The 20,233-nt window shown below is 39.7% G+C and overlaps 1 protein-coding gene across 1 annotated transcript in view; it reads right to left on the reverse strand.

Moving 5' to 3' along the window:
- Positions 1-13,421: 13,421 nt before the first annotated feature.
- The window catches only part of LOC124114061 (putative cysteine protease YraA), a 64,188-nt gene continuing 57,376 nt past the window's right edge, over positions 13,422-20,233 (reverse strand). The window contains exons 4-5 of the mRNA XM_048396017.1: positions 18,363-18,477; positions 13,422-14,354 (exon numbers count right to left, since the gene is read on the reverse strand). Coding sequence (XP_048251974.1) covers positions 14,240-14,354; positions 18,363-18,477 — 230 coding nt within the window. The 3' untranslated portion in view covers positions 13,422-14,239. The remainder of the gene's footprint in view (positions 14,355-18,362; positions 18,478-20,233) is intronic.

A 20,233-nucleotide genomic window follows, 5' to 3' on the forward strand; every position in this document is an offset into this window, starting at 1 on the left:
CAAATAGTGATGATAATATATAAGCGGTCGTGATATAGTGCGTGTACCCTGCCCCACCGGTGGCACACGTCACAAATACATGCAAAGGCAAGTGTGGCAAAGTCAAAATAGGGAATTGCATCCGACATCATTTTTGTCACTGATGCGTCAAAGTTGGAAGTGTCCTCCATATGCCTACCATAAAACTTTTTGAAAGCTTTTCCGATGCCTTGAATTTAGTAACCTTGATAAAATAACTTCTGAACAAGAGTCGTATGACGCCCTTTGAAGTCCTGGTGGAAAGAGCATGCTCCATTGAATCTCAAACGTTGTGAAATGTGAACGCCAAAGGCTGGAGCTGCTGGAATATTGCTCGACATGTAGGAAAGTTGACTATTGGAAAGTAAAAGTCAACCCTCTTGTCATGCAGTCTCGTGGAGAGATTTTTGTCACTCTGAATCTTTATGCATAGATCTAAATATGAAACAGAAAAGGGTGTCTCTCTGGTCTCCTTTATTTCTAGTTCGGGTGGGTAAATCAGTGGAAGGGAATTGGATATTTGTTGAAGGATATCATATCATCTATATACCTGAGGCTTAAGTTAAACTTCTTGGCCAAATTACCTTGTTTTGACTTTGCCAATCCGAGCAGTGATTCCGATTTATATACATAAAAAAACCAGATCCGCAAGAACGGGTGCACAGAGGTGTCCATGGTGATGATGCCCACTTATGTAGATTTTATCACTTAGGAAGTCCACATATTTCTGCCAGTAAACTTCAGATTGCATTTGCTTTCATTTTTGACAAATTGTCATGAACCTCTGAATATAGATTCGTAAATGTATCTGTGTTCACCACGTTTTGTAACAAAAGCTCTATGGATCAAGGAATGAAGATTTCCCTCAAGTTTGTCATGTGGGATGTAAAGTTGAAAAATGAAATGTTTTGACGGAATGTAACTTGGTTCTTTTCTGAGATTGCAAAAAGTTAAGCAAATCCTTTGAGCTTTTAAGTATCCATATGGTATTAATTCCACTTGTCCCAAATACTTTATGTGAATTTATAGAAAGTCCCTCCTTGATTGTATTAAGGATTATGGTTAGACTTTGAAACAAGAAATTGGAGATTCATTTGCTGGACTCAGCAATATATCTCTCTTTGTACGGACTTTTATGGAGCTTTGGAATCCAGAACACAAGAGGAATGGACATGTCAGGTTTCAGAGTCCAGTCAAATGTTGATAGTACTGATGCATGGTTTGGGCAGATTTCTTCCTCGGTTGACTTATTGGCCTTACATGTGGCATTATTTGATATATCATTTATCTTTGATGAAACAATTAATGTTGTGATGCTTACATATAATGGTTATGTTATTTGAGGCCTTGTCAGTGGGAACAACTACAAACTATTCATATTGGGAATTGACTTTTTAGCGCCATATATGACGTTTTTAGTTTGACATGATGGCTCTTCAAAAGGTTTTGTGCAGCATGTCTTAGCTGTAAAGTTAGATTTGAATTCAGGATAAGTTTTGCATTATTTTTTTGTGCCACATGAAGAAATACTTCATAGCAATTGGTTCGACAGACAAATGTCCTCCAACTTTACTGAACATTTTTACTGATGTTTGTAAATGAATCTTCATTTTTGAAATAGAAGTTGCCTTCATGTTGAACATATGTCGGTATCAAGATTTCCCGAAGGACCAACCGGGGACAACAATCTAAACCATAAGATATTGTCGTATCGAGCTCACCTTGCAATATGCCGAAAACAAATGTTTCGTTTGTATCACATTCTGATTAAAAAATATATCCACGGTTTGTTTTCCAATTGTGGTTAATGATAATTATTACGGTAGTATAAATTCATTGTAGGTAAACTTACCCTCATTCTTGTCACTCATTTTAACTATGCTTAAGTATTTTATCATGTCATAGCCCCAAGAGTGAGCACAGGCCAGTAATTAGTTTTCATACCAATATTTCAAAGTTTTCCGCAACTTTCAAATTTAACTTTTTTAGTCGGCCAAAAGACCCATATCCTACCGCGTCCTTCATGTGTATCATCAGCGTGTCCACCAACAAAGAGAAAACAGTTGTCACAGAACAAGTTTCTGAAATGCCTGATAAAGCCAGTTTGACGATGATAGCTTGATGACGCTTAATCCTGGTTCACATGGTTTAACCGTGAGGAACTTGCCCGAAACGAAACTTCCTTATGTCTATTTTGATTTGAAAAAATTCATATATTTCATAATGTTTCCATGTAACGGCTCAGAAATAACAATGAACTTTTTTTCTGAATGAACATTTTTCAGTTCAATCATGGCGTGTAGGAGGGACGTGAAAAGTAATTCGACCATGTAATTTGACAGCCTTTACCAAACAGTGGCGAAAATGATATGAACAGATAACCGAAAATCAGCGATGACACCAGGTGTTTGCGAAAAGGTGGTGTCCAAGTCGCCTTAGAAGCCGCAACCGCCGTGGAGAGTTGCGTCTCTTGGGCACGCCAGACACCTATGATTGGTTTGAATCTCGGTTCACACTAATCATATTTCTAGGTTTGTCAGTACCATACCCGTGCTCGTGGGTTTCAACAAAATTGTATACGTATGACACCTGTATCACGTCGGGCTTTCCTCCCACGGTAGGCTGACACGTCGTGATATAACTGGCCATGGAGTGCTGTTGAAAGCGGCGTTAACTAAACTCACTTACTCACTCCTCCTACGTGTATATGTCACTTCGTAAGGAAAAGGGCATGTATCAGTGTCCTGATCCTCAATATGACTGGACCTTTGGCCGCATCGTGTAAACATCTGTATGTGTCGTTAATGCAGAGCCACAGATATGCCAGTCCATTGACACCACGTCTGTACACAGGCTCAGACACTCGTCCGGAGTTCACGGACGGGGTATCAACCTCTGAACCTGTGTCCCGTGTGGTGATCTCGGCTCAGACGACCCAAAAACCTATGCTTGTAGTACGAGGTGTCTAAATGGTGGAGTGAGGTAAAATAGAGTTTAACGTCGCGTTTAATGTATTGCACTTATATAGCGACGTACATGTATGTGTGTGAGCGAGCGTGTGTGTGGCTGCTTGTACTGTAATAGTCCGGACAAATGTCGGTTTTACAGTGCTAACCCAGTCAGATACCATACAGCAGTTTAACATGACTACAAGGGGTGATTATTGGTCTGGAAATCACTATTGCGATAACTATTGATATTGCAAGCAACTATTGCGATAAATATCCGATTCGATAGATTTCAGTGTATCATTTTAGATGGATTTTAGAGTTGAATTAAACCTTGGAACTGAAGTTTCCTTTGAATGTGATAACCATAACAACAAATTAAAAGTAAGGTTTGAGATATGATTGATTTGTTTTTTCTTTACCCAAATAATTTAAGAAAAAGAAACTTACCATGTGTAAATTACTACCACTCATGATCAAAAGAAAAACAAATTTGAACAGCATTGCATGTGTTTTATTGATATCGTAAATACATTCCCACCTATCGATATTCCTAACTGAAACTAATTTAACAATCGATAAATTGACTTAAGTGCTTACCAATAGCAACATATCGATATTTCGGTTTATCGTGACACCCCTAATGAATACCCCGGTCAGACACTTGTACAGTATACAGATCAGTTCTATTTTCTTGTTCCCTTATTCCACTCTCCTGGCAGAGGGTCTATCCACTAGACTACGGAAGCAGTCAGCCTAAACGGTTTAATGGATGAATTTTATTTTACAGATTTTCAATGTGCTTTGTTTTGATCAGTGACAGAGAAAATTACAATACTCTAAACGTTATACGCTCGGATGAGCCACACTGAAGTCGCTCTCGCGTGTTAACAACATACAAGAAGCATTTATGAACAAACTAACAAATATAGAAATCCTTGTAAATTCACGATGACACCATGTCTATGCGAAACTGATGACTATTTCCTGCACTAGCGAGAGTACACGACGTCACGACAGAAGCTACGATGCAATATGCTTACGTCTAGTTTTCATACTTAGGAACAAAAACCTCAAACTGATTCGTTGTTGGCACCAATTAACCCTCCATGTGAGGGGACTAACGGGATCGGGTGGCCAGACTCATGAACTTGGTTGATGAATGTCCCAACTGTGTAGCTCAATGCGCATGATAATGATCGCTGGATTGTCTGATCCAGACTCGATTATTTACAGACCGCCGTCATATATATAGCTGGAATATTGCTGAGTGCGACATTGAACAGCAAACACCAACAAATATATCTATGTACCTATAACTAAGACCAGATAAAGCAATGCCAACAGTGACCTTACATTATATGCACGATCACAATGTTCCCATCGTGGTTACATTACGTCGCAGAGTGACGGAGACACTATTCTGGAAGTCGGTTTTAGCATTCAATACACGCATTAGTGACATAATAGCGTCGCATCATTAACATGTACAATGCCCTGTTCCATAAAGCAGTCTACGACTGTCCTCGATCTTTGCTTAAGTATGGGTGAGGTGAAATGGGGTTTAACGTCGCGTTCAAGATTATCGAATCATACAGCGACATGCATGTGTGTGTGCGCGTGTGTATGTGCATGCGTGTGTGTTCGTGTGAGTGTGCGTGCGTGCGGGTGGCTGTCTGTTCTAGTCCTGACCTATGCCGGTTTAATAATGCTAGGCCAATGAAATGACATGACGCAGTTTAACATGGATACCCCTCTCAGTATAATGACTCCGTGCCGGCTTGTTCAAGTGCCATAGAGAGTAACAAGTACCATCTTTTAGTGTCTAAACCAGGGTATCGAACCACCGACCTTCCGCTCTCCGGGCAGACACTCTATCGTACAGTAAGGGTGTTCGCTTGGAGAAACAGGGTCACTACTATCTGACAGTGCACTTTTATACCAATTGTACAGTGATGTTAAATGTAACTTTACATATTAAGTCCGTAAGAGCCAATTTCAGTCTAACTTTCATGTCTTCAAGGGCAAAGCTATTTTCGAGTGCAATATAATTTCAGAAGCTTTAGGTCTGCCATTAACTGCCCCACAAAGAACATCAGGGCAGGTCTTTTTCGGTGCTTTGAGGTACAAATGTAAATTATAGAAAATTCGCTTCGTCATGAGTGTCGCGTGGTGACAAAAATGATCTTAATGTTATATTTTCTGTTTATACTTGACATAAAAAAACGTGTATAAAAGTTCTTTGTTTAAAACGTTAATCCGACAGGGTTTGTACGTCGACGAGCTTCACAAACTGTCATCGAAGGGATTCCAACATGCACCTTTAGGACCCATAAAAGATACATAAATCTTTCATTTAGTGTATTACGAGTACAGTATGAGGTTAAATATGTCAAGGCATTTGAACACCATTTCCATTCATATTGTAGGTACCAAATCCACCTATAGGCGCTATTTTAATTTTTGGGGTTATGATTCCGCAGATAAAAAATATAACAATTTTGAAATATAAGTTCTCAATAATGACTAATGTCCAAAGGTTCAGTAAAGAAACCGTTTGACTTGTCATGAAGTAGTGTTTCTTTCTATCTGATAAGGTAAGCAGTGTCAATATCTCATTTTACAAGTTAAGTTGTACTCATTTCCCGTATGACGAGTGTTCATTTGTCTTTATATCAAGTTCCGTTGTTTTCATTTTCTTTCAGACAAGTTACTTTGTGTTCGCTTCTTAAAAGATGAGTCACGTTGTGTTCATTTCCTATATAACAAGTCATGTTGTGTTCATTTCCTATATTACAAGTCATGTTGTGATCATTTCCTATATAACAAGTCATGTTGTGTTCATTTCCTGTATAAAAAGTCATGTTGTGTTCATTTCCTATATAACAAGTCATGTTGTGTTCATGTCCTATATAACAAGTCATGTTGTGTTAATTTCCTATAAAACAAGTCATGTTGTGTTCATTTCCTATATAACAAGTCATGTTGTGTTAATTTCCTATAAAACAAGTCATGTTGGGTTCATTTCCTATATAACAAGTCATGTTGTGTTCATTTCCTATAAAACAAGTCATGGTGTGTTCATTTCCTATATAACAAGTCATGTTGTGTTCATTTCCTATAAAACAAGTCATGTTGTGTTCATGTCCTATATAACAAGTCATGTTGTGTTCATTTCCTATATAACAAGTCACGTTGTGTTCATTTCCTATATAACAAGTCATGTTGTGTTCATTTCCTATATAACAAGTCATGTTGTGTTCATTTTCTATATAACAAGTCATGTTGTGTTCATTTCCAATATAACAAGTCACGTTGGGTTCATTTCCTATATAACAAGTCATGTTGTGTTCATTTCCTATATAACAAGACAAAGACATGTTGTGTTCATTTCCTTTATAACAAGTCATGGTGTGTTCATTTCCAATATAACGAGTCACGTTGTGTTCATTTCCTATATAACAAGTCACGTTGTGTTCATTTCCTATATAACAAGTCATGTTGTGTTCATTTCCTATATATCAAGTCATGTTGTATCTATTTCCTCCATATTAACAATTTACATTCTTTTCATTTTCTTTGAGACAAGTTACTGTGTTCACATCTTAAAAAGCGAGTTACAGAGTGTTCATTTCCTACATGACAAGTTAATGTGTGTTCACATCTTAAAACATGAGTTACAGAAAGTTCACTTTCTACATGACAAGTTACGTTGTGTTCTCATCTTAGAAAAATTAGCAACAGTGTTCAATTCCTGCATAACAAATTACACGTGTTCATATATTAAAAATGAGTTACAGTGTTCAATTCATGCATAACAAGCTACACGTGTTCACATCTTAAAAATGAGTTTCAGAAAGTTCACTTTCTACATGACAAGTTACGTTGTGTTCTCATCTTAGAAAAATTAGCAACAGTGTTCAATTCCTGCATAACAAATTACACGTGTTCATATATTAAAAATGAGTTACAGTGTTCAATTCATGCATAACAAGCTACACGTGTTCACATCTTAAAAATGAGTTTCAGAAAGTTCACTTTCTACATGACAAGTTACGTTGTGTTCTCATCTTAGAAAAATGAGCAACAGAGTGTTCAATTCATGCATAACAAGCTACACGTGTTCACATCTTAAAAATGAGTTTCAGAAAGTTCACTTTCTACATGACAAGTTACGTTGTGTTCTCATCTTAGAAAAATGAGCAACAGTGTTCAATTCCTGCATAACAAATTACACGTGTTCATATATTAAAAATGAGTTACAGTGTTCAATTCATGCATAACAAGCTACACGTGTTCACATCTTAAAAATGAGTTTCAGAAAGTTCACTTTCTACATGACAAGTTACGTTGTGTTCTCATCTTAGAAAAATGAGCAACAGAGTGTTCAATTCATGCATAACAAGCTACACGTGTTCACATCTTAAAAATGAGTTTCAGAAAGTTCACTTTCTACATGACAAGTTACGTTGTGTTCTCATCTTAGAAAAATGAGCAACAGAGTGTTCAATTCCTGCATAACAAATTACACGTGTTCATATATTAAAAATGAGTTACAGTGTTCAATTCATGCACATTCAATTCGGTTTGTTTTCCAATTGTGGTTAATGATAATTATTACGGTAGTATAAATTCATTGTAGGTAAACTTACCCTCATTCTTGTCACTCATTTTAACTATGCTTAAGTATTTTATCATGTCATAGCCCCAAGAGTGAGCACAGGCCAGTAATTAGTTTTCATACCAATATTTCAAAGTTTTCCGCAACTTTCAAATTTAACTTTTTTAGTCGGCCAAAAGACCCATATCCTACCGCGTCCTTCATGTGTATCATCAGCGTGTCCACCAACAAAGAGAAAACAGTTGTCACAGAACAAGTTTCTGAAATGCCTGATAAAGCCAGTTTGACGATGATAGCTTGATGACGCTTAATCCTGGTTCACATGGTTTAACCGTGAGGAACTTGCCCGAAACGAAACTTCCTTATGTCTATTTTGATTTGAAAAAATTCATATATTTCATAATGTTTCCATGTAACGGCTCAGAAATAACAATGAACTTTTTGTCTGAATGAACATTTTTCAGTTCAATCATGGCGTGTAGGAGGGACGTGAAAAGTAATTCGACCATGTAATTTGACAGCCTTTACCAAACAGTGGCGAAAATGATATGAACAGATAACCGAAAATCAGTGATGACACCAGGTGTTTGCGAAAAGGTGGTGTCCAAGTCGCCTTAGAAGCCGCAACCGCCGTGGAGAGTTGCGTCTCTTGGGCACGCCAGACACCTATGATTGGTTTGAATCTCGGTTCACACTAATCATATTTCTAGGTTTGTCAGTACCATACCCGTGCTCGTGGGTTTCAACAAAATTGTATACGTATGACACCTGTATCACGTCGGGCTTTCCTCCCACGGTAGGCTGACACGCCGTGATATAACTGGCCATGGAGTGCTGTTGAAAGCGGCGTTAACTAAACTCACTTACTCACTCCTCCTACGTGTATATGTCACTTCGTAAGGAAAAGGGCATGTATCAGTGTCCTGATCCTCAATATGACTGGACCTTTGGCCGCATCGTGTAAACAGCTGTATGTGTCGTTAATGCAGAGCCACAGATATGCCAGTCCATTGACACAACGTCTGTACACAGGCTCAGACACTCGTCCGGAGTTCACGGACGGGGTATCAACCTCTGAACCTGTGTCCCGTGTGGTGATCTCGGCTCAGACGACCCAAAAACCTATGCTTGTAGTACGAGGTGTCTAAATGGTGGAGTGAGGTAAAATAGAGTTTAACGTCGCGTTTAATGTATTGCACTTATATAGCGACGTACATGTATGTGTGTGAGCGAGCGTGTGTGTGGCTGCTTGTACTGTAATAGTCCGGACAAATGTCGGTTTTACAGTGCTAACCCAGTCAGATACCATACAGCAGTTTAACATGACTACAAGGGGTGATTATTGGTCTGGAAATCACTATTGCGATAACTATTGATATTGCAAGCAACTATTGCGATAAATATCCGATTCGATAGATTTCAGTGTATCATTTTAGATGGATTTTAGAGTTGAATTAAACCTTGGAACTGAAGTTTCCTTTGAATGTGATAACCATAACAACAAATTAAAAGTAAGGTTTGAGATATGATTGATTTGTTTTTTCTTTACCCAAATAATTTAAGAAAAAGAAACTTACCATGTGTAAATTACTACCACTCATGATCAAAAGAAAACAAATTTGAACAGCATTGCATGTGTTTTATTGATATCGTAAATACATTCCCACCTATCGATATTCCTAACTGAAACTGATTTAACAATCGATAAATTGACTTAAGTGCTTACCAATAGCAACATATCGATATTTCGGTTTATCGTGACACCCCTAATGAATACCCCGGTCAGACACTTGTACAGTATACAGATCAGTTCTATTTTCTTGTTCCCTTATTCCACTCTCCTGGCAGAGGGTCTATCCACTAGACTACGGAAGCAGTCAGCCTAAACGGTTTAATGGATGAATTTTATTTTACAGATTTTCAATGTGCTTTGTTTTGATCAGTGACAGAGAAAATTACAATACTCTAAACGTTATACGCTCGGATGAGCCACACTGAAGTCGCTCTCGCGTGTTAACAACATACAAGAAGCATTTATGAACAAACTAACAAATATAGAAATCCTTGTAAATTCACGATGACACCATGTCTATGCGAAACTGATGACTATTTCCTGCACTAGCGAGAGTACACGACGTCACGACAGAAGCTACGATGCAATATGCTTACGTCTAGTTTTCATACTTAGGAACAAAAACCTCAAACTGATTCGTTGTTGGCACCAATTAACCCTCCATGTGAGGGGACTAACGGGATCGGGTGGCCAGACTCATGAACTTGGTTGATGAATGTCCCCACTGTGTAGCTCAATGCGCATGATAATGATCGCTGGATTGTCTGATCCAGACTCGATTATTTACAGACCGCCGTCATATATATAGCTGGAATATTGCTGAGTGCGACATTGAACAGCAAACACCAACAAATATATCTATGTACCTATAACTAAGACCAGATAAAGCAATGCCAACAGTGACCTTACATTATATGCACGATCACAATGTTCCCATCGTGGTTACATTACGTCGCAGAGTGACGGAGACACTATTCTGGAAGTCGGTTTTAGCATTCAATACACGCATTAGTGACATAATAGCGTCGCATCATTAACATGTACAATGCCCTGTTCCATAAAGCAGTCTACGACTGTCCTCGATCTTTGCTTAAGTATGGGTGAGGTGAAATGGGGTTTAACGTCGCGTTCAAGATTATCGAATCATACAGCGACATGCATGTGTGTGTGCGCGTGTGTATGTGCATGCGTGTGTGTTCGTGTGAGTGTGCGTGCGTGCAGGTGGCTGTCTGTTCTAGTCCTGACCTATGCCGGTTTAATAATGCTAGGCCAATGAAATGACATGACGCAGTTTAACATGGATACCCCTCTCAGTATAATGACTCCGTGCCGGCTTGTTCAAGTGCCATAGAGAGTAACAAGTACCATCTTTTAGTGTCTAAACCAGGGTATCGAACCACCGACCTTCCGCTCTCCGGGCAGACACTCTATCGTACAGTAAGGGTGTTCGCTTGGAGAAACAGGGTCACTACTATCTGACAGTGCACTTTTATACCAATTGTACAGTGATGTTAAATGTAACTTTACATATTAAGTCCGTAAGGGCCAATTTCAGTCTAACTTTCATGTCTTCAAGGGCAAAGCTATTTTCGAGTGCAATATCATTTCAGAAGCTTTAGGTCTGCCATTAACTGCCCCACAAAGAACATCAGGGCAGGTCCTTTTCGGTGCTTTGAGGTACATATGTAAATTATAGAAAATTCGCTTCGTCATGAGTGTCGCGTGGTGACAAAAATGATCTTAATGTTATATTTTCTGTTTATACTTGACATAAAAAAACATGTATAAAAGTTCTTTGTTTAAAACGTTAAGCCGACAGGGTTTGTACGTCCACGAGCTTCAAAAACTGTCATCGGAGGGATTTCAACATGCACCTTTAGGACGCATAAAAGATACATAAATCTTTCATTTAGTGTATTACGAGTACAGTATGAGGTTAAATATGTCAAGGCATTTGAACACCATTTCCGTTCATATTGTAGGTACCAAATCCACCTATAGGCGCTATTTTAATTTTTGGGGTTACGATTCCGCAGATAAAAAATATAACAATTTTGAAATATAAGTTCTCAATAATGACTAATGTCCAAAGGTTCAGTAAAGAAACCGTTTGACTTGTCATGAAGTAGTGTTTCTTTTCTATCTGATAAGGTAAGCAGTGTCAATATCTCATTTTACAAGTTAAGTTGTACTCATTTCCCGTATGACGAGTGTTCATTTGTCTTTATATCAAGTTCCGTTGTTTTCATTTTCTTTCAGACAAGTTACTTTGTGTTCGCTTCTTAAAAGATGAGTCACGTTGTGTTCATTTCCTATATAACAAGTCATGTTGTGATCATTTCCTATATAACAAGTCATGTTGTGTTCATTTCCTATATAACAAGTCACGTTGTGTTCATTTCCTATATAACAAGTCATGTTGTGTTCATTTCCTATATAACAAGTCATGTTGTGTTCATTTCCTATATAACAAGTCATGTTGTGTTCATTTCCAATATAACAAGTCACGTTGGGTTCATTTCCTATATAACAAGTCATGTTGTGTTCATTTCCTATATAACAAGACATGTTGTGTTCATTTCCTTTATAACAAGTCATGGTGTGTTCATTTCCAATATAACAAGTCACGTTGTGTTCATTTCCTATATAACAAGTCACGTTGTGTTCATTTCCTATATAACAAGTCATGTTGTGTTCATTTCCTATATAACAATTCATGTTGTATCTATTTCCTCCATATTAACAATTTACATTCTTTTCATTTTCTTTGAGACAAGTTACTGTGTTCACATCTTAAAAAGCGAGTTACAGAGTGTTCATTTCCTACATGACAAGTTAATGTGTGTTCTCATCTTAAAAAAATGAGCAACAGAGTGTTCAATTCATGCATAACAAGCTACACGTGTTCATATATTAAAAATGAGTTACAGTGTTCAATTCATGCATAACAAGCTACACGTGTTAACATCTTAAAAATGAGTTTCAGAGAGTTCAGTTCCTACATGTCAAGTTACTTTGTGTTCAATTCCTACATGACAAGTTATTGTATGTTAACATCTTAAAAAATGAGTAACAGTGTTCAATTTCTACATGACATTTTACGATGTGTTCACAACTTTAAAAATGAGTTACAGAGTGTTCACTTCCCACATGACAAGTTACGTTGTGTTCACTTCCCACATGACAAGGTACGTTGTGTTCACTTCCCACATGACAAGTTACGTTGTGTTCACTTCCCACATGACAAGTTATGTTGTGTTCACTTCCCACATGACAAGTTACGTTGTGTTCACTTCCCACATGACAAGTTACGTTGTGTTTTTTGAATTCCCATATTGCACTACAGATGTCAAATTTCCTTCAGACAAACAATCTCATTCTTCAACACATGAAAGACAATACCTACAAGCGTTGATCTTAGTTTGATGACTGGTAGTATGTGCCCTTATGTTTTGTGTACGGACACATAAATGTATGCGCGCTGAATGCCAAAGTCCCGCGGATGATGGTAGAATAAAACTCATGTTATGGTGAGGTGAGGTGAGGTGAAATGGGGTTTACCGTCGGGTCCACAAATATTTCATGCACGAATGTGTGTGTGTGTGTGTGTGTGTGTGTGTGTGTGTGTGTGTGTGTGTGTCTGCTTATTATAGCCCGTAATAATGCCGATTTCATATACTGAGATACCCCACTCAGACACAGTATACGGACTCCAAGCCGACCACTCCTTGATTTAGCCCCTTAATGCCGACTGGGTCACAAGAAGTACAACCGTTTAACGTCATTTGAAATGAAGCAGGCGGACGCTTTACCATTAGACCACGGACGCATGTTATGGTATATACTAATGTAAAGGAAACAAATAGCACGTACAATGTAGATGTACACGTTTAAGTTTCTTTCTTCATTTGGCGCAGATGTGTATGTTTGCGCAGGTTCATCATAGGTAAAATAAACCTATATAAACCGTTACAAATTTGACTGAAAAAGTAGACAAGGCGCATCAGTATAAATGATTTTAATTCCACAGCAAATGACAATTTGTTTCAAGAAACTTTACCACAGAACAAGATACCATCGGGTATTAGTTGAGTGAGTAGATTAGCCTTCCATTGCAACTACTGACCATAGTGAGTTTAACGCCGCTTTTAACAGTATTCCAGTTATACGGCGTGTCAGCTTAATGTGGGAGGAAAGCCCGAAGTGATGCAGGTCTCAGACATTTACCACTTCGGTGAAACACATGAGTATGGCGCTGACAAACCTTGAAACATAATAGGGGCGAACTGGGATTCGAACCCACAATCATAGGTTTCTGGCGTGCCCAAAGGAACTTAACCCCGCACAGCGATTCGCGGCGCCTTTCCCGTGTCCCCCTACTGACCATATGTGACCATGTAAGTGGTTAAACAGTCACACAAATGCCCTTCATGGGCACCTGTCATGACACAAAAGTTCATAATCCGGGTCCTGTGTAGAATATGTCCCCAGCACTTTATTGCTTGGCGACTAAACTGGATTAGTTGGTCAGGTTTATTGGCTTGGTCAAGTGCTTGGGACGATGCTCACAACATCAACCACTTGTTTCGTTGGCCCTGACTCAATTACTTACAGACCGCAATAATATATAAGAAAATTGCTGACTGTGGCAACACATGAAGGCAAACAAATAACATGAAACAATTTTACAGTAAGTACACATGTAGGGTCATTTCTGTGTTAAGAAAGAAACGCATTTTTTTCAAACGTGTTGATTTTTTTCCCTTTAGTAGTGTCAAGCAAAAAAAATAGATATTGTATGCAAAATCACAAATCACGTTTACACAATTATTTAAATATTAACGAAGTCATGAATCATTTCCTTGTTATTCGCCTTTAATATATATTTTAAGCACGATCTTAAATCAACATGACGTGTCCGTAATGATATTTGCGATAGAAGATAGCAATGTTCATAGAAAAATCATGAAAAATTAATTAATTGTGAGTATATTAATTGGCAAAGAAACATTATCTGGGAAACATGCATGTGCTTCAATACATCCATTTTCATCATCCCGCACTAAATGTTAGCGAAATTTATTCACTGCTGAGCTGTTGCAGAATTGCCTTGCAGAAGTCAGGGAGGTCCTGTGGTATTCTCGAGGTGATTAAATTCCCATCAACCACAACTGGTGAGTCCTCGTAAACAGCGCTGAAATGACACGCCCATATATCAGTGAAAACATGTATCATAACTTTCTTTGGGGTTCTCCCATCTAAAAACTATCGTCGCTCAGCAACCATTTTGACCACCTAATCACCCTTAGCGGACTGTAGCGACCGAAAATTGTTTCGGTTACTGATTCAAGAAGTACACATTTCTTTTCAGGACATGCAGAATGTATTGTAAAGATTTCCATGTCTTCTCATGTCATACGACTGATTTAATCGCAGAGAGCCGTGAGAGGACATGGCCACTTGTTAGTGAGTTTGAGTTACGGTCATTTGTTGAGGCATCGCAGTTAATTCAAGGTGTGTCATGAGGAGAGGTTGAGGTTTGTCCCTTGGTGAAACCTTCAAGAACCAAGTGGCGACTCCGGAACAGAACATCTGTCCCCGGAAACCCATGCTTGCCGAAAGAGGCGAACACATGGACTGGGTCAGTCTCGGCTTAGTTGATGGCATGTCATGGTATCAAAATTCCGCAAATCGAAGCTCATAATGTCAATCTCTAGAATGTCTGGTCGGGTCTCGATTATCAACAGTCATACAGCTAGAATATTGTTGAGTAAGACGCAAAAACCAAACAGACACGAAAGCTACAAGAATATGTGGTTCTGTCAAACCATGCGTTACGCTGCGTTATCTTAAGTTGATTATTATCATGATTATCATGGCTTTCAATGTTACTACAATGTGTAGGACCGACCAGTGCTCATGCGACGGTAAATGTGAACTTACACTTCAAAGCGTGGATCATCACAAGATTTTACTTCAGCAATAAAATTAAAATTGCACACCTTAGCTTTGCTTGTATGTTGTTTAACGCCGCACTCAGCAATATTCCAGCTTACGACGGCAGTCTGTAAATAATCGAGTCCGGACCAGACAATACAGCGATTAGATTAGATCACAAGCCGCGTCATACCAAAGATGGAACTTGTTATTTCCCTGACTGACGCTCGGCATTAAGGGAATAAACAATGACTGGTCGGCTCGGAGTATACTGTCTGAGTTGGGTATTCATGTTCAACTGCGGCATGGGATCTCAGTGTGCTAGCACTATAAAATCGGCATCAGTCCGGTCTTGTACACTGAATATGTGCGACGTAAAACCCCATTTTACATCACCTTGTAACGTTTGGCGTGTAATGTATCTCGGGGCTCGCGTGCTACAAACCATTAAACATAAATTGCAGCTGACGGGAACACGTATCATCTCCACTTTGTGTGCTTTGACCCTGTCTAATGTTACCTCCTCAAAGGAACAACTGGCCCAAGACTCAACATAATGTTCTAATGACTGAACAGTAAACACTCGAGATGGTATATCCGTGATCTGCACAACAGGTCGACTTAAACAGCATATATGCCATTTATAGTTTGAATGGACATTATGAAACATACACATGTCATAGCAATACAATAACACATAGCTTCGAACATAAATTTTAGTTAGGGCTGTGCCGTTACACTGGTGTAAGGTTCATATCACACAGTGCATGTATGTACTGACTGGTCCTCAATCACATATTGCTTGTGAAGTGGTGAGTGCAGAGAGGTGCATGTCAGTTAAAAAACATAATTACCTATACCTGTAGACGTTAATGGGCAATATAGGTGACTTTGAACAAGACAATCCAGTGATTGATATGAGCAGTTGGGGACACCAAGTACAGGGCTCACACTTTCTACCCATTTTGGGAATCGAACCAGGTCTTCGGTTTGAGCCAATGATTAAACCACCAATAGGTATTCAGCAACCTATGATTGTCGTAAAAGACGACTATGCTTGACGTTAAAGCGACTAACGTGATCGGGTGGACAGGCTCGCTGACTTGGTTGAAGCATGTCATCGTATTCCATTTGCGTGAATCGATGCTCTTGATGTCAATCACTGGATTGTCTGGTCCAGACTCGATTATTTACAGACCGCCGTCATTTAGCTGGAATATTTCTGTGTGCGGCGTTAAACAACAAACAAACAAGCAAAACCCAACGCTAATTTGGTAGACAAGGCTGGAAAAACATGACAGCATGTCATTTGACTGTGGACCGCCTCCGTGGTCTAGTGGTAGAGCGTCCGCCCGGAGAGCGGAAGGTACGGGGTTCGATCCCTGACCGCGTCATACCAAAAGACGTTAAAGGATGGTACTTGTTGTTACCCTGTCTGGCGCTCGGCATTAAGGGGCTAAAACAAGGACTGGTCGGCTCGGAGTCAGTATACTGTGTCTGAGTGGGGTATTCATGTTAAACTGCGGCATGGTATCTCAGTGTGCTAGCACTATAAATCGGCATCAGTCCGGACTAGTAGAAGCAGCCACACACACAAGTGCAATAATCTTGGACGCGACGTTAAACCCCATTTCACCTCACCATTTCCAGTCAGTATATGTCAACCGTTCCAGTTACGAAACACGGGGATGAAAAGACCTTATCAGAACACATTAATGACCTTAGCTTGTACTGTGATGACACGGGGTTATACATGATTCATGAAGTGAAATGTCAAAATATTAAATATGAACTTTCATTAGAGCAGAGCAAGACACCTTGTGCTACACCTGGATACACCCCTGACGTGACTTATAAAGCTGAGGGCCTGTCTCTATATCTCATCGTAACAAGAACAAGTATGTATGTATGTCAGTCTAAATGAAATATACCTCGTTTGTGAACTTCTGGGGTCCTTGTTCTTGTATCTTCCTATACGTATTCGCGGCAGGTGGAAAGGGTGTATTTTTGAGGATTGGGTACGAGGGAGGAATAAAGACGAATTAATATGCCACATTTTGATGGGGGGGGAGAAGAGTCCATTTTGACGTCCGGCCCCGGTTCAAGAAAACGAGTTGTGTTTACAAGGGGGAGAACAAAATGAGTAAGCGACTAAGCACAATAAGCACACTTCACTTTCTGTAAGGTGAGCTTATAACACCATAGTAGATCGAAGGCAACATGATTTACATGTCGCGGCGTCAGAATCATACTGTTCTATCGACTGAATTGGGTCAAATTGAGTTATTGGTACCGTTGGAAAGCGCAGGTTCTGATCTTTCCGGCTGTGCAAAAAATATTCTCAGTTGATCAATAGTAAAGCCAAAATTCACAGAATTATTTTGTTCTATCAAGAAAATGACACTTAAATTTAGTCTTAAAGTGTTCCGTGTTTCCTGACCAATGAGGGAGGAATAAAAACGAATTAATATGCCACATTTTGATGTCAGGTCCCCGTTCAACAAAACCTTTTTTGAGGGGAGCACATTGTTTACGGGAGAGGGTAAAACGAAATATTGGAAGGGGTGGGGGGGGGGGGGGGGGGGGGGGGGGGGGGGTCACACAACGAGTATTGTTTACGAGGGAAAGAGAAAAAGAGAATTGTTTATGAGGGAAGGAAAAGTCGAGTATTGTTTACGAGGGAAGAAAAAAACGAGTATTGTTTTCGAGGGAAGGGGAAAACGAGTATTGTTTACGAGGGAAGGAGAAAACAGGTATTGTTTACGAGGGAAGGAGAAAACGGGTATTGCGTGCACGAGGGAAGGGGTAAGCGAGTATTGTTTACGAGGGAAAGAGAAAACGAGTATTGTTACGAGGGAAGGAGAAAACGAGTATTGTTTACGAGGGAAGGAGAAAACGAGTATTGTTTACGAGGGAAGGGGAAAGCGAGTATTGTTTACGAGGGAAGGAGAAAGCGAGTATTGTTTACGAGGGAAGGGGAAAGCGAGTATTGTTTACGAGGGAAGGAGAAAGCGAGTATTGTTTACGAGGGAAGGGGAAAGCGAGTATTGTTTACGAGGGAAGGAGCAAAAGGTGAAGCATATTGCTTATGAGAAGAAGAGTCCATTTTGACGTCTGGCCCCGGATTAACAAAACGAGTTGTGTTTACAAGGGGGAGCACAAAATGAGTAAGCGACTTACAAGCACAATACGCACACTCCACTTTCTGTAAGGTGAGCTTATAACACCATAGTAGATCGAAGGCAACATGATTTACAACTCTCACCCAGCATTCTCCACGTCGTCTTTGATAGCATGGAAGCAGGTTGCTCGTTTCCCTTTCAAGATCTTGGCCGAGCAGAACATCCAGGCACCGTGACATATGGACGCCACTGGCCTCCCTGGCAAAGAGAAATAGATTTGTTATAATCGGAGCCGGATTCGAACCATGACAAGCGGATCCTATGGCGTTAAGGGATATAACTCTTATCAGCGACAACTTCGCCTTAGTCCACTTGACACCCATTTTCTTTTTCAGTTTGAGTAAATACGCGACACGACTTTGTTTGGCATAGAATCATGCATACACACTGTTTGTTTGTTTGTCGTTTAACGCCGCACTAAGCAATATTCCAGCTATAAGACGGCGGTCTGTAAATAATCGAGTCTGGGCCAGACAATCCAGGGATTGATATCATGAGTATCTATCCACCCAATTGGGATACGATGACATGCATCAACCACGTCAGCGAGCCAGACCACCCGATCCCGTTAGTCGCCGCTTACGACAAGCGAAGTTGCCCTTTACGCAGGCATGGGTTGCTGAAGACCTATTCTACCCCGGATCTTCAGGGTCTGTGCACATATAAAACAATAGTCTTTACAGGTATAGGGAAGTATATTTTCAAACTGGTGGGAATTCCTCGTAAGAATTTAGATTCTAAGCAACTATGCTTGTCGAAAGAGGCGACTGAACGGATCGGATGGTCATGTCGGCTTCGTGCTTTTAACACAAGGCGCACTCTTGACCCTATATCTGTCATCAAACGGCTAGACCACATATGGATCGAGTGGTCAGGCTCGTTGATTTGTTAATGATGTCAATCACTGAGTTGTATCCTATAAAGCCTTAAAAAGGCCGCTTTATGATGTCAGAAAAGTTTATTAAATGTGAAATTAATACACACAAAAGATCCCATTTCTGTAAAATATTACTCAATCTTGATAAGTATCTCTTAGATAAGCTGAGAAAACTTGTCCCCATTGTAGACACCCTGTACCAAGTACAATAGCATGGATCAAGGGCCATAAATCTGTAAAGAATAATTTACGGCACTTATTGTCGAACTCAGTCTTGACAAGTGTCTCTTACATAAGCATGCACACTTTCGTTCATGCAAGGTCGATTTAGTTTGTTTGTATGTTGTTTAACGCCGCACTCAGCAATATTCCAGCAATATGGCGGCGGTCTGTAAGTAATCGAGTCTGGACCAGACAATCCAGTGATTGACAACATGAGCATCGATCCATGCAACTGGGATCGATGACATGCATCAACCAATTCAGCGAGCCTGACCACCCGATCCCGTTAGTCGCCTCTTACGACAAGCATAGTCGCCTTTTGCGGCAAGCATGGGTTGCTGAAGACCTATTCTACCCCGGATCTTTACGGGTCTGCAACGTCAGTAGTTTCTGTGAGAGTTGTCCCCATTTCACACAGTGTGCACTTAACTGAAAAGCATGGAGCAAGTGCCATACCTCTGACAAAAATGAATGTACACCATCAATTTTCGACCTCAAGCTGAAAAGCAGTGAGCAAGGGCAATAACCCCGCACAAAAATATTTGAAGGGACCAATTTTCGAACTCAAGTCTTGACAAGTATCTCCTACATAAGCATGAAAACTTTCATTCAGGTAACTTCAGTAGTTTCTGAGCCAATGTCCCCTGTAGTGGTCAAAATTTCACCCGTTTTCATTTAGCTTCTAAAAGGGTATATTCATTTGTCGTTTCTTTTAAGTTTGCAATTTGTAATATTCCCATTTCGTTTAAAGTTCTAAAATTTGTATTAACTCGTCTTAAGCTACCCTTCCAAATATATAACAAGGGGATGTCAATGCTCTGGAGTAAGGTTTTCAAGCCATGTGGTCTGAGAAGG

Source organism: Haliotis rufescens, unplaced genomic scaffold (genome assembly GCF_023055435.1).
Source record: "Haliotis rufescens isolate VD_foot unplaced genomic scaffold, xgHalRufe1.0.p SCAF_15, whole genome shotgun sequence".
In the NCBI taxonomy this organism is placed as follows: domain Eukaryota; kingdom Metazoa; phylum Mollusca; class Gastropoda; order Lepetellida; family Haliotidae; genus Haliotis; species Haliotis rufescens.